The following is an 18,717-nucleotide window of genomic DNA, read 5'->3' as shown; positions in this document are numbered from 1 at the left end:
CACTGAGGTGCCTTGATACAGCACTCTGGGAACAGCCTATTTGTTCAGAAATTTCTTTCTGTGTCTTACCCTCTTGCTTGAGGGTGTCAATGATGGCCTTCTGGACAGCAGTCAGGTCGGCAGTCTTACCCATGATTGCGGTTTTGAGTAATGAAACAGGCTGGGAGTTTTTAAAAGCCTCAGGAATCTTTTGCAGGTGTTTAGAGTTAATTAGTTGATTCAGATGATTAGGTTAATAGCTCGTTTAGAAACCCTTTTCATGATATGCTAATTTTTTGAGATAGGAATTTGGGGTTTTCATGAGCTGTATGCCAAAATCATCAGTATTAAAACAATAAAAGACCTGAAATATTTCAGTTGGTGTGCAATGAATCTAAAATATATGAAAGTTTAATTTTTATCATTACATTATGGAAAATAATGAACTTTATCACAATATGCTAATTTTTTGAGAAGGACCTGTTTGTGACGTTGGGTAGGTGATGGGGAAACGGTGGTTTAAGTTCTCGACAGTGGACCAGCCAGGTGGCTGGAGAGTTGAAGTGTTAGTTAAAAGACGTCCATTCAAATGAAATGGTCTGTAAAAGTCATCTACTGCATTCATTTCACAGATAAGAAGTGTTAGGTACCACAGTCCTTACGGTCAAGTGGGGGGGAGGGGAGAATAAATAATGAAGGGAAAAGGAGCAGGGACCAACGCTGGGTGGCGATGGGGTGAACCTGGGGAAAGGACAACAGCGCTTATTCCAAAGAAAACAGACCCTGTTCCTTCAGAGTCCGGGCACTGTTAACACATGTAGTTGGATGCAGGACCTGGGAATCAGACATGGGAGTCATTTCTTATTACAAGGATGGAGAAGCAAAGAGTTCCAGAGTTTCAGTACAGGAAGTGCCATAACCCATTAGATGCTGGTCGCTGTTGGCTGTGTGCCTGTGTAGGTGTGTGATGACGTGTGTCTGCGATGGGTGGCAGAGCTTGTTGTCCATCCGTCTCGTCCGTGTGTGGGAACCTCACTTACACGTGTGCACGTCGTAGACGCGCACACACTCCTGGCAGCTGACGTAGCAGCACCAGTGGAAGATGCAGTGGCATTTCTCCTTGCGCTTCTCTGTCCGGGTGTTGTGGCCCCGCCCGCAGCACAGCAGGTCGCAGCCCTCGATGCCATGCGAGGACACGTTACAGACGCGGTCGCGCGTACCGAACGAGCCCGTCTCAGGGTTGGGCTCGCAGAAGTTGGGCGAGCCCTCGTAGTAGACCAGGTCGCGCTCCGTGGGGTGTTTGAAGAAGGCGTACTTGGCCCGCAGCGTCTCCACCCAGCCCCGCGACTCGCGGTGCTTCTCCACCACCATCTCCGAGGCGCTGTCGTACTTGTCCTTCAGGTAGTCCCCCAGCATGCGGAAGTCGGGTTGAGCCCACCAGCAGGTCTTCACCTCGCAGCTGCCGGACAGGCCGTGGCACTTGCAGCGCAGGTGCATGTGGTCCAGGATGGTCTGAGGGAAGGAGGAGGAAATCCCAGTTCATAGACAGGATGGAGAGAGGCAGGGGTTTAGAGGTGTGATCAGCTCATTATTGAGCCGGTCAAACTAGTCCTGGGTTGGTTTGTTTTGTATACTACTTATTTAGTCTAAGGGTTAGCTCGTTTAGTGTGTAGCAACAGATTGGGTTAGTGTGTGGACTTCTGGGAAGACAGGTAAGTCCATGGGAAAGGTATTTTTATGGACAGGTAAGTACTTTTGTTCATTAGCTTTTCACGTGTAGGATGTTCAGTATTGCAGACTGGCAGACTTAAGGACTGCGCAGGAGATTCAGATTGGGGCTGAACTTTGTGTTTTGGTGTCATGTCATGTGTTAAACAAACGCAGGTCTACTCAGTCTGCGTCTCACTCCCTCTGAAGTCTGTTCACACGTGAGCAGTTCACAGACTCTGCTTTCCTTTGTTTTAATTTGTTTTGCTTCAATTCCCTGACTATATTTAGCTGCAGAATTCCCCAGCTGAAGCGGAAGGCAGGTGTTTGTGGCACCCCTGGGCGAGGGGGAGTTGGGAGGGGGGGGGGTTGACAGATACAGAGAGAGAGAGAGAGAGAGAGAGAGAGAGAGAGAGAGGGTAGGGGGGTAGGGGGGTAGGGGAGACTTGTGACATCATGTCCTGAGCTCGTCAGGCCCCTGGCATCTCTGGGGCCCTAGGCCATGGTGGGTGGAGGGGTGGAGGGGTGGAGGGGTGGAGAGGACAGGAACAATGGAGCTGAAGGAGCCCAGGTGGGGTGACTGGGATCAGGCTGAGGAGAAGGGTCCTGACAGGGCTGCCATTCTGCAGCTCCTGTGGTCTCCCTGCTCCTGTCTGCTCAGATCAAAGGCCTGCCTTGTTGCCGTGTGGTCCCTCCAATTGCCCCTCAGCGTGCTGGCGAGTAGTCCTCGCCAGACACTTCAGTAAGCAGTGACAGCACGAGTGATGGTTTAAATCCATGCTGATTCCCTTCTTTTCCCCCTCACCTAACTCGGGTTATTTGTCTGTCAGGGACTTTTCGTTGGGATGCAAGGCATGAAAGGCAGGGTTGGGATTTTTTAGTTGAGGCAATTACCCAGTCATTCAGAATGAAGTGCAACCTTTTCAGGTGGAAATTCACTCAAATGTGGGCTGAATAAGTCAAATAGAGAAATCCCATCTGTCACACAATTAGTAATCTTTCACTGTAACTGTTTACCGTGGATAATTCCAACTCCTTCATGTAACAATCTGATCTTTGTTCATTGTCTTTTTTCCTGGGCTTTCTCCCTGTTTGAGCTAGAGGGTTGGGCGTGCTTAGGGTGCGTTCAGGGCATAGGTACTCACGATGAAACTGTTGTGTAATCTGTGTGCTGGGTGTGTAGATGGGATTGATTTGATTGTTTTCTGGAAGTCCTACCTCCCAACATCACCAAGCATGCTGTATGCATGTGAACAACCGTGTATCGACCGCGGTGTGTAGCAACGTGCCTGATGACTCATCCCGGGGGGGCGTGTCTGTACGGCGCTGACTCACCGTGCGGCCGGCCTCGTTGTTGTGGCGGTTCATCGCCGAGCGGGCGTCCGGGCGGTTCTCTCTGGCGTCGGCGAACTCTCTGGACACCAGGACCCCGAACTCGGCGTCCTCGCTGCAGCCGCCCCACTTCCAGCCCTCCCCCGGCGGACCCTTGTGGTGGGAGTCGCACCCACACATGGTGGACGTCCCCTCGGCACAGGAGCGCGTCACTGCGAATGCCACGCCGGCCGAGGCTATGGCGTGGACGAAGGCAGACTCTCTCGTGGCTAGACAGAGAGAGAACGAGACAGAGACAGAGAGAGGGACAGAGACAGAGAGAGAGACAGAGCGAGAACGAGACAGAGGGAGAGGGAGAGAGATACAGGGAGGAAGGTGAAATGTGCGTACACAAAATGTCAATCTCAGGTCCCACTTTGACAACAACTATCTTTGTGACTGCCAACATCCATCCAGGGGTAATGAAAGGGGATCCCCTTGGGCACAAACCTTTTAACACAGCATTTAATCTTCAAGTAGGCGTACATACCTGAACCTATCTGTACTTTGAAACGAATAACATCACGATGAAAAATACTTGCTTGACACAAACTCACCACACTTCTAAAATGGACCGGGTGTATTTCAGTGAGAGTTTAATCAACGCAGAAAACCAAAAGTCTTTCCACTGGAATGTTTATGTGGTCTTCCAACTATGGATCTATACGATGATGACCTGCAGATTTAGGAATGCATTCGACATGACTGCAGTAGCTGTGGGGAGGAGGAGTCCCAAGTGACCTCATCCTCTTTGTGGCTGTGTCAGTCGCCTTCCTTCTCAGTGGGATCACAGAGACCTCCTGTCGTCCCGCTAGGTGTGCTGTTTTGCATCTGGATAGTGTTTCAGGAATGTCGCCCCCCTCACCCCTCCACCCCCACTTCCCTGGTTGGAGCCCAGGGCCTCTGCTGAGACCTAGCAGGGCCTCTGCTGAGACCTAGCAGTGCGTCTGCCGTGTTGGTGCTGAGGGATGGAGTTGCGCCTCCTTTGAACGCAACAGCTTATTATGTAACCAGACACCATTGTTTCACAATCGCAGCACACTTACTATGGCTTACTCTTTTCACTGCACACCTCCTCCCCCACCCCCACGAGCACACACATGATACATAAACACACACACACACACACACACACTGAGACCTAGAGGGGAAAGGAAGGCCCACTGTGCAATGAAGTATTAAGCGTCTAGGGAGGTCTAACTGAATTTCTCCGACTAACTGAATGACATATTCCCAAGAAGTGTGTCAGAAGTGTTGTTCACGATACAGCAGTAATGACATTAATCGCCCATAGTTTGGGAAAAGTGAAAGCCTGATAAACGTAGTGTATTAGACATTGCAGATATATAATACAGACATGTTCCTGTGTGGACAGTCTCCACAGTATCTGTGCTCCTAGTGTGCATCATGCTGTAAACAGAAAAAAGCTACATTTCTTGTTTCAAGCCCCTGTGAATGTTTGTTTGATTGGATCACACACACCTCTGGTTGGGAGGCGACTGGGAGTCCCAGCTATCCCTGGCAAGCCCTGCTGGGCTCCCCACAACAGAGGCCTGTGAGCAGTGGGGCCCTGGAGTTCTGGCTGCCAGCCAAGGCTAGCGCTGCTCCTGCTACCTGCTGGGCCCATCAATCCGCCTTTGTTTCCCTTGTGTCACACTGTATTACCCACACAAAGGGCCCAGCGACTCGCGCCCCCACAGTCCCGCTCTGCCCAGAGCTGGCATTCCCTAAACTCCCCCACCACCCCCCACCCCACCCTAAAACCCCATCCTGTCCTACCACCAACACCCAGACGTAAACCCCCCCCCCCACCACCCACCCCCAATCTCCAACACCACCACCCTTATCCCTCTGCGACCCTCACCACCATTAACTACCATAGTGGCTACAGTGGCTAGCGACTCTATGATGCCCTCCCCCCCCCCCCCTATCCGTCACCATCCTCCATGCCCACACTCCCAACTCAGGCCTCAGCGCCCACCTAAGCCACCCCCTGCCTTCCTCTCCCTTCCACCTCAGGCCAGCACAGGGCCCAGGGTAGGTTGGGAGATTCCCTTTCAGACTGTTTTCATGACAGAGTCAAAAGGGCGTGTGAATGGGTCGTTCGTGGGAGCCGGCCTGTGTGAGCAGCGAGCTGGTCTTCATGCACAGTAGGGGTTGAGCTGAGCCCCCCCAGCCCTTTTCTATTGCCTGTAATCTCATTTGGCCTCCCCTCTCCCTTTTATTTGATTGAGGAGCGAGGGAGGTTCACACTACCCATGTCTGCCCAGATCCCTGGCCCTCTGACACAGGCTAATTCATTTCCAATCAGCAGCCTCACTCTCCAACACAGTCCCCATCTTTATCATTAGGGATTTAACGGCTCCACGGAACAACCGGCTCCACGGAACAACCCCGGTTCTGTTTTCTTTGTGCATTCTGTGTTTTTGTATCACGTTTTAGGGATTGTTTAAAGCACACAGTCAGTGTTAAGACCGTTGATGATCGGTTTTCAGTGTGGAAAGCCTGATAGATGTCCTAAAATATAACTGTGATGTTTTCTATCGAGATTTACAACACTGACCTGCTTTCATGTGTGAAAAACATCAACGAAGTTGGGAAACCCAAAGACGACACTGAGATTTCAAAGATAAAGATGATGTTGAAGGGAAAGATTGATGGAAGGTAGAATAATGTGTCAGTGCTTGCACCAGCGGGCTCATTTCTCACAGCTGTGAGGAAAGGTGTATATTATTGTAATTGCCCTGGTAGTCGTTTGTCAGCAAAAGCCAGAGAAACAAGCGGTGTGTAAGTGCAAAGCTTTGGTTACCCTGATACCTCAACTAGAGGCGTCAGCTTCCTGTAATACTCCTGTTTGTTTAGACTACTTCAATTATATTTCTCCTCTTATTTCCTTAAAAAGATTTAGTCACGTCTAAGATCGACGCCAGTGCCCTCTGCGAGCATGCAAGCTATCGCTGATTCTACTCTGCGTCTGCTTGGTGCTATGGAGTTTCGTTTCACAATGTTGTACAACATGTCGTTTCGCGGTTTATACGATACTCGTTCAAGTTCTACGATACTTGGCATTCTGACACACGTGCCCTTTGAGGAATACAATGAACTACTTTCATCAGCAGTGTGGAGGCAAAACAGGGGTTAAGGGCGCCACATCATTTGGACCTCATCGTCCTGGTCAGCTGCTCACCTTTGTCCAGCACGGGGCCGAAGATGGCCAGGTTGTCTTTGATGGTGGTGCAGTTCCAGCGGCGGCCCCTGAACTGGTGCTGGCACTCCTGAATGCCCAGCTTGACGCCCTCGGCCACGCTGGGCATGATCTCGATGTAGTTACGACAGAAGCGCAGCTGCTTGGGAACCAAGCCAGGAATGGAGCCGCACAGAAGGGGTTGGGAGCCCAGTGACGAGTACTGTTGCCCCAGGGCCAGGGACCTGCAGCGGGGAGAGATGGAGGGGGAGGGGGGGGGGTATCAGTTACTAAGTCCTGCTAGACCCCACACTAGCAATGCCTAAACAGTCTCTTGCTCTCCCCTCGTCTTTCTAGGGAGAAGCCCTAGGATGATCTGCCATTGAATAACTGAATGGCCTCCAGTTCCTCAATAGTGTTGTTGGTGCCAGAGTGGCCCCTCTCAGTCTGTATGGGGAAACAGGGCAGGAAAAGGCTCTCTCCATACACAGGCCCTACACGTTGAATCATTCAAACGGCCTTCTTACTATCGTACTATAGTATAGTTAGACCATATATCTACATTTAAGATTCCCATATGTTTATTGTATGCACCTTCCTGCCAAAGCAAATTCCTTGTCTGTGCAAACTTTCATGGCGAATAAATCCCATTCTGATTCTGATATGTAAGGTCGATTTTTGAAACTGACGGTATAGGAACAATGTTTTACCCTAGAGTTGGGATGACTTGAGTGTTTTATTGACTTTCTGTAGTTCAAAGCAGTGCCGTTATTTGTTTTCTTTCGAGACTGGAAGCTAATAGCCACTCTTCTGGGCAAGGATATGAGCTATTAACATTGACTTTTCTAAGTGCTTCGTCTTGTTAGCGAGTACTGATGATCTGAAAGATAACACACAGATCTGTCTTGTTTGTTCTTTGGAAAAGGCCCAATAAAACCAAGTAAAGACATCAAACAAACATAAACACACACACATTTATATTTATATTATTACAAGTGCAATTAAACGTTTTTATTATTAATTTGTGGGTTTCCTCTGGAGGTGTGGGTATGTGTGCTGTTCGCTGTGTGGTAAAGGGGACATGGCATTCCTGAAACTCTCTCTCCTCACCAGCGGGCTGGTGTAGATGTGCCTAAACACAGATTAATCACCTCAACGAGACAGCCCACATCAGCTATGGATGCCAGAAACCATTATAGTTTCATTGAAATTTAATTGGTAATTAATTTTAATTGCCTTCTTTTTCTATAAAAAAGCTTTGTCCGTGTTTTAACATGCTTACTGTTTTGACAGGCTGAGGCAAAACTGCACTTTGCTTTCCAGAATCTGCTATGTGTTTATTTATCATGAGGTAGTTAATCACATTTACGGTGATGTTGTGATGTTGTTTGTTTATTCTCCATGAATGCTCTCAAAAGTACACCAAACGTGTGACAGGACCAATGGTTCACCGGGATGAGCGTTAGGCTGAGGCGTTAACACGTTGGCCCCAGTTCCATTCTGGCACACGTCATTTCTGCATGTCTTCCCCTCTCTCCCCCCTGCGTTTCTTCTCTATTCTCTAGCTCCGCCAAACATAAGAAAATGACCAAAAATACTACTCCATGGATGTTATTTCACACAGAAAGAGAGGGTATGCAGGACAGAGGGAGAGACTGTGTGGGAGAGAGAGAGACAGAGAGAGAGAGGGAATTAGAAAGTGAGAGAGAGACGGACAGAGAGAAAGGGGGAGAGAAAGAGAAAAAGGAGAGAGGGAGAGAGGGAGAGAGGGAGGGAGGGAGGGAGAGAGAGAGGGAGAGAGAGAGGAAGGGAGAGAGAGAGAGAGGGAGAGAGGGAGAGAGGGAGGGAGGGAGAGAGAGAGGGAGAGAGGGAGGGAGGGAGAGAGAGAGGGGGAGAGAAAGAGAAAGGGAAGGAGAAAGAGAGAGAGGGGTAAAGAGGGAGAGAGAGAGAGAGAGTATTCCTGTCAGTGTTTCAGTAGCAGACACACGATGGAGCCCAGGCCCACAGAGTCCCGCTGGCGGCCATGCGAGGATGATGGGGGAACAATCGGCGCTGATCAGATCAGAGCACCACTCAGGATGACCTCAGGCCCCCCGCGGGGCGCAACCCTATCACCACAGCCGCTGACTCTGACAGATGATTGCGGCGCTGCACCCACCCCGACACAAAAGCCAAGTCATTGAAGTCGAGAGAGAGAAAAAAATCCCCCTCAGAAAGTTCACAGCTCATGTGATCTTTGCTTTCTCCGACAACCCTCCGCGAAACCTGCAACCCCGTCAACCCCCCTCCCACAAACGTTTTCTTTTTGATCTCCTTTGGAGTACAGGTGAGCATTGTTACAGCAGGCTCCCAGCTATCAGAGTGTTGCCAGCGGAGCTTACGCTGACACAAGAGAGAGCCTGAGCTGCTCCTGCAGCTGAGCTCACCGAGTACAGGATCACATAAAACAAGCCGCTTGGTTCGCAGCCACCTGCTTCTGACACAAGTGTGGGAGCTTTAAGAGAAGAAGATATTGAGCAAAGTCGGAGGACATGGTGCTAGTTCGAAAGGTATTATGTCAGAGGCAAGTCCAAATAGCAGCTCAATCTCAATCGGAACCAGCATTCAACTATAAACTACATTTCCAGTATAGTCAATACAGCTCCAGTCAAGGTCTTAACCAGGACATAGGACTGTATCAGTTTATTTGTCCTATTAACATCCAACTCAAACTCAGACGGTTTTGTTGTTCTTCCAAATATGATGTTCCCTTGCAGACAAGCGGTTTAGCTCTGGGAGCAGGCCAGACCAGGAAGGTCAGTGTGGTCATCTATCCACAGTCATCTCCTAGTCTCATGTACGCCAGAGCGAGGGAGGCTCACATTAGCTCACATGCCAATCCCAATCCCAGAAACGCCAATGAGTTCAAGCATTGCTGACTTCATTCTGTCTGGTGACTAAGTAAAGTAATTACACGTCTACTCTCGCTGTCGTGCTGCTCGTGAATCTCCGAGGCGTGGGGCGGGCCTGTGAGGATGGGTGCTGGGCACTGAGCTGCCGTGGAGGCCGTCCCTGGCAGAGTGACAGCCCACCGGCTGGCCACGCCCCTCCCTCCCGGGAAGCTCAGCGGCACACAGGTTTCGGATACGATGTGGATGTCTGATGATGCCAATTACCCAACCACACGAGGCTTTCATGTGGACGCAGCGTGTTTAGACAGACAACATGCTGTGGCTCTTCCCGTCTCTTTCTATTTTGTTTGCAAAGGATGCGCCTCACTTGGTCTGTAATGGACTGACGAGATGAAAGGGATGTCTTTGGCTAGGTGCTAATGAGAGTCTTACCGATCCTGAGGGGAAAGCCTGTGGGAGAGAGGCGTGTCCTACCCACACACGCGTGTCAGAGGACCTGAATGTGTGTGTGTGTTTTGTGCTGAGCTCTCCCGTTTTGCCTGGCTTCTTCTCGGAAGCCACGAGCAACGTGTCTCAACCGAGCAGGTGAGCATAGACGCAGGGCCTACACTGAGGCAGAATGCCGGGGGAATCCGCTCCAGGGTAGTAGACGGTAGAGCTGAAACTCTGGGGCTTGGCAGGTGCATGCCTGGACAGGAGCGTGGGGCCTCCTGCTGCCTGGGGGTTCCTGCTAGTTGGGGGGTTTCTCAGTTTCCAAACCAACCTGGTGTAAGAGCGCCCGGGCCAGTGGAAAACCACACACATGACACGGAAGGAAAACAAAGGGAAAGCACTGCATGCTCTGCAGATGGGTGGAAATGCAACATCAAACTATCAAGCATTCCACAGAGGAAAACTTGATGTGATGAGAAAATATCTGTCAAAGTGGTTCATGCCACTGGACACCACTGGATGTTGCCTGTTTCGATCCTGCATCGCGGGTTAGAATGTGTTGCAGCTGTTTTTGTGGGAGGTCGACATTGCATAGGTCAACATTTACCTGTCTTAAGGCAGACAGATGAACGTTTTCTCTGTGACAGGTTCTCAAGTCAGAGGCACAGAAAACACTAGGTGACCCTCTGAACCAGCTAATGCATGACATCTGACCTCACTACCTGTTAGGGCAAATTTGAAGTTCACGACCAGGCCTCGTCTCCAGAATTGAGTGCCTCTCTGCTCATGAAGTCAACTGTCTGTCATCCATTTGGTAAACTAGGCAACCAATAGCCTATAGTTTGGTCAGCACTTCCATTCGAAATCCCCAGACTGCCGTATCACAACCAACAAATCACCTCTTAAATACCCTCTGCCCCTGGCAAATTATACAAGTATGTTGGATCGTTTTCAAATTAGGCAGGAAGCCTACATAATTCTAACAATTTGATGCAATGACGAACCACAGCAACACCAGTAGATACATTTTTACAGTTTTTTGTCATTTTCATGCACCATCAAGGTGTAGTCCAGTAGGAGTACACAACAGTGTGACAGGTGAAACCCTTTCTTACACCTGTTACAGCCCTGTAGGTCGACTGTACTACACCACAAAACACCTTGTTTGTGCATCAGTAGAGTTAGGGCTGTGGTGGGATTTTACTGCCCTTCAGTTCGTTCCTTTGAATGTTGTATTCCTAAAAGGTATTTTAAACAAAAACAATGTAACCAATAGCAATCAGTGTTTGCCAACGACACTAGTATATGACCAAAATGAGGAGAGAGAGAGAGAGAGAGAGAGAGAGAGAGAGGGAGAGGGAGAGGGAGAGGGAGAGGGAGAGGGAGAGGGAGAGGGAGAGGGAGAGGGAGAGAGAGACAGAGAGAGAGAGAGAGACAGAGAGAGAGAGAGAGAGACAGAGAGAGAGGGAGAGAGACGGAGAGAGGGAGAGAGAGACAGAGAGAGAGAGACAGAGAGAGAGAGACAGAGAGAGAGAGAGAGGATTAGGGGGAGAACCAACCTGTCACAATCCATTCCTCTGTGCATTATTCCTCAGGCAGAGATCTAAGCATCATGGAAAGTGAGTTGGTGTGTCTGAGGCAGGAGGGTGTTGCTACTTGCACTCAAAGGCCCAAATCCAAGCATGCCTTGCATTTGCTGAGCACACGTCTTAATGTAGTGCCCACTTGGCGCTCAGTACAGGTTAAATTATGTTGCTGTAACCTCAGTCCATTAATCTTGCTTTAAATGTTGTGTAGACCAGGCCTAGAAACACCCACACACTAAAATACACACACAAGCACACACTCACACAGACAGACACACACACACACACACACATAGTGGCTTGTAGCTTCTTCTGCACGCAACGTATTTTTGCTATTGCATGACAGAATTTACATATTACAATACATAACTCTTATGTAACTTCTCATCAACTCCAATCATGCTTACTTGTTCAGGCCTACGCCATTTGAAACAAAGCGTAACGCATGAGTTATCGCCAACTGATGTGACTCAGCGAGAGTAAAGAACCACAGCTGAAAGATTTGGGTCTCGACCAAACATTTGTATAGTAAAGGATGGGTTTGTTTGATACCAGCAATTCTTTTGCAAGTGGAAACAAGTTATTGCTTCTTACTTAATCAAATCAAATAGTCAGTTGTGTGTCGGATTGTCTCAAGTGCATTTCATTATTGCATTAATCAGAAATTAGGTTTAACTCCAGACTAATACAATTTCTACTTAAATAACTGACCCCATACATTCTGTTTGATCAACTTTGGTCTATTTATTTATGTTGATATCACAGTTTTCCTTGTTGAATTAGCCTTGGAGGCAATGTTACAAATGAGACACCGTGCACTTGTGCACCAAAACATTGCTGTCGGAATCCCAATTTTAATTCCCCAACAGAATCCACAGGGAGACAAAGGCCCTGGAAGGAGAGTAAAGTGGGCCACAGAAAGTTGCCGGCTTTGCCTCAGGATGGGCCTTTTCCTTGCGGAGGCTGGAATGTGCAGCTCCTGTGTGTGTTGTTGTCTTCTGTTTTTCTCTGGCACACTTTTGATTTGTAGTCCAACAGCTCTGGGCTGATCAGATAAAAAATGACAGGACCCCTGAAAAATGTTCCAACCTGTTTCTTGCTTTCTTCCTTGCCTCACTCCCTCCCTTCTGCTCTCCCTCCTCAGACAGGCTTGCGGAGCTGGGACAGGGAGCTCCTGAAGTCAGTAGGGAGGAGTATCAAGCGGTGTAAACTTGTGAACCTACCTGTCAGGAAGTTAGCAGTGAGTGAGTGAAGGCCGTGCCGCTGCACAGTGCACCGGGGAACAAAGCTCCCTAACTGACTGACTGACTGACTGAGGGGATGCGGACAACACCTTCTCAGGCAGAGTGGAGGTGCGCTCCATGTGACTGTACGAAGGGCAGTCACTGCAGTCGAGTTCTCTTGAAAAGTCTGGGTTTTGAAGACAAGTTTGGATAGACTGGCTGAATGAAAAACTGAAACTCAAACACAGCATTGTGCACGCTCTGTGCCATTGAGAATTGTCCTGGCAAGCTTAAAGCTAAAATCAACACCAAAATTCTTCTTTCCCCTATTTGGTGCCATGTTTTTATATGTTTAGCATAATAATAATTCATGTTAGTACCCCTGACATTTACGTTTGCATAGCCCTTCATCATGCTGTTCTGTGATGATGTATCATAACCAGCGGTAGACCTGTGCACAGTGTCACAATGACAGCTATGGGACATTTGTAGCAAGTATGATGAATGCGTGTTAATAATTTTGTGCCATAGTCACTATGTATATACTGTATGTACAAATTATTTAAATAACAAGGTTACTATGACTATTCTGTAAATACTGCCTACATTCCAAAACCTTTTGAGATTGTCATTCTCTCTTTCACTCTACCTTCCTCTCTCTCCTTCCCCCATTTCAAACGATGACCTGAGCAGTAACCTGGGGGGAGTTTACCTGTAATCAGGGTGCACAGGTGTGACCAATACTTCATAGTCACTAGGTTGGGAAAGAATTGCCCCCTGTCTTCTAAAGAGGTCACAGGGTCCTCTTAATGTGCTGTTCATTAGGAGCAAGTTACAGGAGGTCGCTATTCCGGACAATTATTACGGTTAGACAAGTGTAATAAAGACTTCCAGTATTAGTTTGTGTGTGTGTTTGTCTGTGTGCGTAACCCTCAATGACCTCGTTGCCCTCGGGCACTTGAGCTTGTTTTCTTTTGAGGAACTGCCCTGACCTGTGTTTTAGTACAGGTAATAAGTGTGCACAGTGAGGCTTTGTCATTTCCTACACCGCTTTGAACTACCAAAACAGTGCCACTCTCTTTTGAACAGCTCACCTACCTTGTGTTTGAGCAGGGTGACATCATGCCGGTGACTTGTTTTCTGAATGCTGCAGTTAGAGCATCGTAATGTCGTATTGCGTAGGATGATGCTGGCTGGAGTAATGCCTCTAGTTAACTACTGTTGTGAGATGAAACACAAACCGCTCTCTTGAAAGCTCAAACAGCTGGATTTCAAATAAGTAATCCTTTCTACCTGTTACCAGTTTGCTCACTCTCCTGTATGGATGTTAGCCGTACTCCTGGTTAAAGCTTTATCTTACATTGAGCAGACCTCTAGGGCAGTCTGTCCCCTCATACATTTCTCAGGGGCTTTGTAATGTCTTTGACCCCCAGTTGTATGGCAGCCGTTGCCATTGATATGGAACCCTACAGGTTCTTAAGAATAACATTCTTTTAGGGCTTTCCCTTTCTATTCTCTCTCTCCCTTTGCACTGTTCAGTATAATGCTTGAACATCCTTGATCTTTTCACACAGGATCGCAGATGGAGGATTTTCTCGCAGTACGAATCATTAGATTGATCCTTTTGCCAAAGGTGGGGGTGTAGGAGGGGGTGTCACAGCCAGATAATGACATTCCTGAGACCTGGAGATGGAACCTTGAGCCCCATTTAGAGCCACTGGTGTTGGACAGGGTTGGGATGGCCTGGGAGGGTTTGTCTGGGTCGACACAACCTAGGTGTTGATGGCCTGGGAAGACATTACCTAGGTCGAGATGACCTGGATAGAGATGATGTTGGTGATGATGGCCTGGGTAGAGATGGCCTGGATAGAGATAGCCTGGGTAGAGATTATGTGGGTAGAGATGATGTGGATAGAGATGCATGGGTAGAGATGATGTGGGTAGAGATGGCCTGGATAGAGATGATGTGGGTAGAGATGGCCTGGATAGAGATGATGTGGGTAGAGATGGCCTGGATAGAGATGATGTGGGTAGAGATGGTCTGGATAGAGATGATGTGGGTAGAGATGGCCTGGATAGAGATAGCCTGGGTAGAGATGATGTGGGTAGAGATAGCCTGGGTAGAGATGATGTGGGTAGAGATGGCCTGGATAGAGATAGCATGGGTAGAAATGATGTGGATAGAGATACATGGGTAGAGATTGTCATGGTAGGGTTGACCTGGGTAGGGATGACCTGGGTAGGGATGACCAAGGTAGAGATAGGGATTCAGTAACCTGAGAGGGTTGGCCAGGGCTGGGATATCCAGGATAGGATTCTGTCAAGACGACTTGCATAAGTAGGGACCCATCTGGATTATACAATGCAGCACTGGAAAGTTATAGTACACCTGATTTAGTCTGTTAGATGAATTGTGTGGTCAGAATAATAAGCAAACCCTTGAAAAAGCCGTAATGCTTAGAATAAAGTGGAATCCACTTAAAAATAATCTGAAATATCAGTTATACATTTCTGGCTTTGTTTACATAAAAGTGCATTTTTTTATAACTGCTTTCTCTCTGACCTTTCTTATCTCTCTTCCTGCTATATTTCTAGGGGGTTGCTCAATACTCTTTAGCAACAAAATGGGTCTCACTGTCTATAATTAACGTCACTATTATCTAACAGTTTAGACAATTAAAATGCAAAGTAATGGGAACATAATGTAACACAGGTATCAAGCTGAAAAAGAAAAGAAAAACTGAGCTGCACTGTTGGTTCAGATGGCAGAGCAGTTAGGGAATCGGGCTATTAATCAGAAAGTTGCCAGTTCGATTCCCGGCTGTGCCAAATGACTTACTGTACTTGCGCAAGGCACTTCACCCTACTTGCCTCGGGGAATGTCCCTGTACTTACTGTAAGTCGCTCCGGAGCGTCTGCTAATTGACTAAATGTAAACGTAGTTCATTTACAAAAGTTACAAGTCCTCTTTTTTGTTTCTCCCCGGCACTAAAGCGGTGGCGTAGAAGTGGATAATAGATTTGTAGCTGGTTCTGAGGTGATACATAATGGAACTAAACCACGAATATTTGACGCTCCACAATCAGTGTTTGAGGAGATTTGAGAGGGATAATTCCTTGATGATGTCGAGTGTCAGCATTCACTCATCATGTCCACTGTTTATAATATGAATATAAACAGAGATAGTAAGGCCGGATGACAGGATGGGTTTAGCTGTTTCATTTAGGGATTATCTGAGCATAGAACTTCGACTATAATATGTGGGGAGTTTATCCTGAAATAGTTAATGATATGTCACATACCTTTTCGTTGCTATACAAATAATATTTGCATGGGAACAAACTTACAGGAGCTGCATGGAATTCAGACACATGACATCTTATTAATCACAACATTCAAACTCAATCTAATTTGGAAAACGCTGTCTAGATAGTGTGATAACTGTATTGAACTCTGATCAAATACCCGGTTGTAAAACGTACTGTATGAACAGTCTGTGCCGGAAGAAAATTTTGTATGTCCAGTGACAGATATTTTTAAACAGATATGCACTAAAAGCCACACATTTAAACAGTCTCACACACTGCCAAACCCTTTGTCAGATCACTACACTGAGACCTCATGGAACCTGTGGTTAATGTTAGGCCTGCAGTATGTTCTGGTGTGACATCTCTCCAAATACTTCATATCCTTTTTTTTCTGACATATAAAACTCTTCTTTCACCAAACATTCTTGCATTTTATTAAAGGGGAGGGGTTCTGTTTTACTATGGGTCTGCACTCCAAACCACCTCATTAGCCAGCTATGCCTCTCTGGTACCTCTGCTTCCATGCAAATACAAAGTTATTTATGCTCTGTTTTGTTTTCGACACCCATCTTGTGATGCTGTGACTCCCAGGCATGGAGCCATCAAAAGTCATTCTTCTCCCCCCTCCCTTCCCCTCCTTGTCTAGAGAATTTATGACCAAGTCCTCGCCCCTGAGACAGAAGCTGAGAGGAGCCTAGGTAGGCTGAAACTCAGCACCGTTGCGTTGACGCACCTTGTACCCATCTTGTTTTGTCCCTCTTCGATGGGATGTACACCGCGGGTGACGACAGTGACAGTCCTCAGTGACAGTGTTTCTCACGGCTGCGCAGTCACCTGAAGCTACGCGCAGGCTTTTCATCTTTGTAGCCCGGTCCCCCTCACCCCCACCCAGTACCATCTACTCTTAAAACATGTTACCCAAATCAAAGGTGCTGACATTATTAAGGCTTGAACATTACACCAGTAACATGAAAGCTTTTTTCAATAAAACAGCTGCAGGTAATTCAGACAAGAGAATCCTGGGCTCTTTGTCACTGGTGCTTCTCAACCTGTGAGTGGGTGTAAAGTCCTCATGCCATTAACACTTCAGCCCTGTGGCCTGTGCGTTTGGCAGCTCCTTACTCTGTAAATGAAACCAGAAGATGCTGGCGGTTTGGACTGGACCGCTGTGGGACCACATGCTAACCCGGCTACCAAAAGTGCTGTAGCTCTGACAAGGATTGTGTCAGGAGCCAAATAAGCTTTGTCATATGCCTACACAAATATATCCAAAACAAAAGCTTTACATTACAAAAGACTGAGGCCTATGAGGTCAGCTGCATGTACAGTAGCTGAATTTGTAATGAGAGGAACCAATGAATTCCAGTTATCTCTGCCAAACGGGATGTTGGATATTCCAACAAAGACACAAAAATTAAACCCCTCTAGACTTAGCCCCCATGTCCTCTGACATTGCTATCAACACTCCTGGAGAATCCAAAATTAAAGCAATACATTTAGTGGCAAAATTAGCTGTTATTTATAGTCAGCAAATAGTATCAGGAAAATTGGTACGAAACATATGACATGAATGATGTGTAAAGAATTTAGTGTTCGATTTTTAAAATACATTTTGAACCGGCTTTATTAGTTGTAAATAATTTAGTATCTGATGCGTTGTCTCCGTTCCAATTTTATTGAAAACACCCACTTAACAATGATGAGTTACATAGCATGATAAGGAGTCGGTAGCATGAATGTAGAATTTAAAAACGCAAAAGCAAAGCAGACAATAATGACGCAGACTTGAAGGTCCTGGTCATACTACTCTCAAGGCAAATTTCTAATCGTGGAGGTTTATTTCAGTAAAGGAGAACATATATTGACTAGAGGAATCGGGCCTTAGGATTTGGGATTTTGTTTAGCTTTTGGGAGGAAAGTCAGTGTTGTCAATGTGCTTAAGAAATTTAGAGATTTTATTCCCACTAAATGATATCCGAATTTCTCTACTACTAAAAAGCATTAAAATCAGTTTATAAGAACTACTCTACCCAATAACCTACACCAATAATTGAGACCAACAATTGTGTACGTATGCTTTCTGTGCCCACAAAAAAAAAGATCTTCTCATTAAATAAGTTAAAGGCCACACACGGAAATAAACCACCTTAGCATCACAATAATTTTGTGTGAGATATATAGACTAGAGTATGGAGGGGAAGAAAATGGCCAGCCTTTTCCGTTCCACCAGTATTTGAGGTTAAGATTCATTGGACTGGGCCGAAAAACATTTTTCCACACAGTCAACTGAAAGTGCAGTGTATTCTTCCCTCTAAAAATGATTGACCAAAATATCTCCATGCTTGCAGCTCTAGGATTTGATGCTGAAACTGTAAATTGTACTCACCACCAGATGGGATACCCTCCAAGTACCCGTGAGCTGGATAACCACACACACATCATAAATCCAATCAGGTACAAATCCATGAGGTATGCCTAGTATTGATAAAAGTACAAATGGATCAATTCCTAGAATTTCCAATGGGGAATGATGCAGAGTTCCTGGAAGACAAGCTGTTGAGAAAGCTTGATTATTGGAGGAGAAAATTGTAAATGAAAATGAAAAAAAAAAACTTCCTCCTGTTTTCCCTCTTCTTTGAACCGGGCCAGGAAAGTGTGTCTGTCTCCTAGTAGTTAAGAGAGTAAACTGTCTCTCTCACACACACACACGCACACACGCTCCTACCCGTCCTCTCCTTCCCTCCCTCTGTCTGAGGTTCTTCCCTAAGGTAGATATCTTTTTCTCTCTCTACTTTTTTTTCTCCCTCAGGATGCCTCATCTACAGGCCCAATATTAAAGGGGGGGAGCAACAAAAAAAAAAGACAAGCGAGGTTTGGAGATGTCAGCTGGCAAGCCAATCACAGACGATGGCCTTAGGTTACGAAAAAAATTATTCTTCGTTCCCATCTGTCAATCACACACCACCCCCTGGTCATGTGGAAAAGAAAGAAAGGAGAGGGAAGGAGGGAGGGAAAATGAGAGGGAGATGTTGGGAA

At 47.0% G+C, this 18,717-nt stretch overlaps 1 protein-coding gene across 1 annotated transcript; it reads right to left on the bottom strand.

Annotated features, from left to right (window-relative positions):
* Nucleotides 1-461: 461 nt before the first annotated feature.
* wnt3 (wingless-type MMTV integration site family, member 3) lies at nucleotides 462-18,393 on the bottom strand. Its single transcript, XM_047032383.1, has 4 exons — nucleotides 18,068-18,393; nucleotides 6,245-6,486; nucleotides 3,022-3,287; nucleotides 462-1,491 (listed from the first exon to the last, which is right to left on the bottom strand). The coding sequence occupies exons 1-4, from the start codon at nucleotides 18,145-18,147 to the stop codon at nucleotides 1,012-1,014; spliced, it is 1,068 nt and encodes a 355-aa protein (XP_046888339.1). The 5' UTR covers nucleotides 18,148-18,393; the 3' UTR covers nucleotides 462-1,011.
* Nucleotides 18,394-18,717: the final 324 nt, after the last annotated feature.

The sequence above is a fragment of the Hypomesus transpacificus genome, chromosome 13 (genome assembly GCF_021917145.1).
Source record: "Hypomesus transpacificus isolate Combined female chromosome 13, fHypTra1, whole genome shotgun sequence".
NCBI classification, from domain to species: Eukaryota; Metazoa; Chordata; class Actinopteri; order Osmeriformes; family Osmeridae; genus Hypomesus; species Hypomesus transpacificus.
Note: the sequence above shows the minus strand (reverse complement) of the source record. Positions and strands in the feature narration are given on the sequence as shown.

What these genes read in the sequence shown, in the direction of transcription:
- wnt3 (XM_047032383.1), bottom strand. Translation starts at nt 18,147, where the DNA reads ATGGATTTGTACCTGATTGGATTTATGATGTGTGTGTGGTTATCCAGC. An exon ending in CGGCCCCGTGCTGGACAAAG is followed by an intron (nt 3,288 to 6,244) that starts GTGAGCAGCTGA and finishes CTCTCTGTCTAG; the next exon opens with CCACGAGAGAGTCTGCCTTC. An exon ending in ACAACGAGGCCGGCCGCACG is followed by an intron (nt 1,492 to 3,021) that starts GTGAGTCAGCGC and finishes TCCTTCCCTCAG; the next exon opens with ACCATCCTGGACCACATGCA.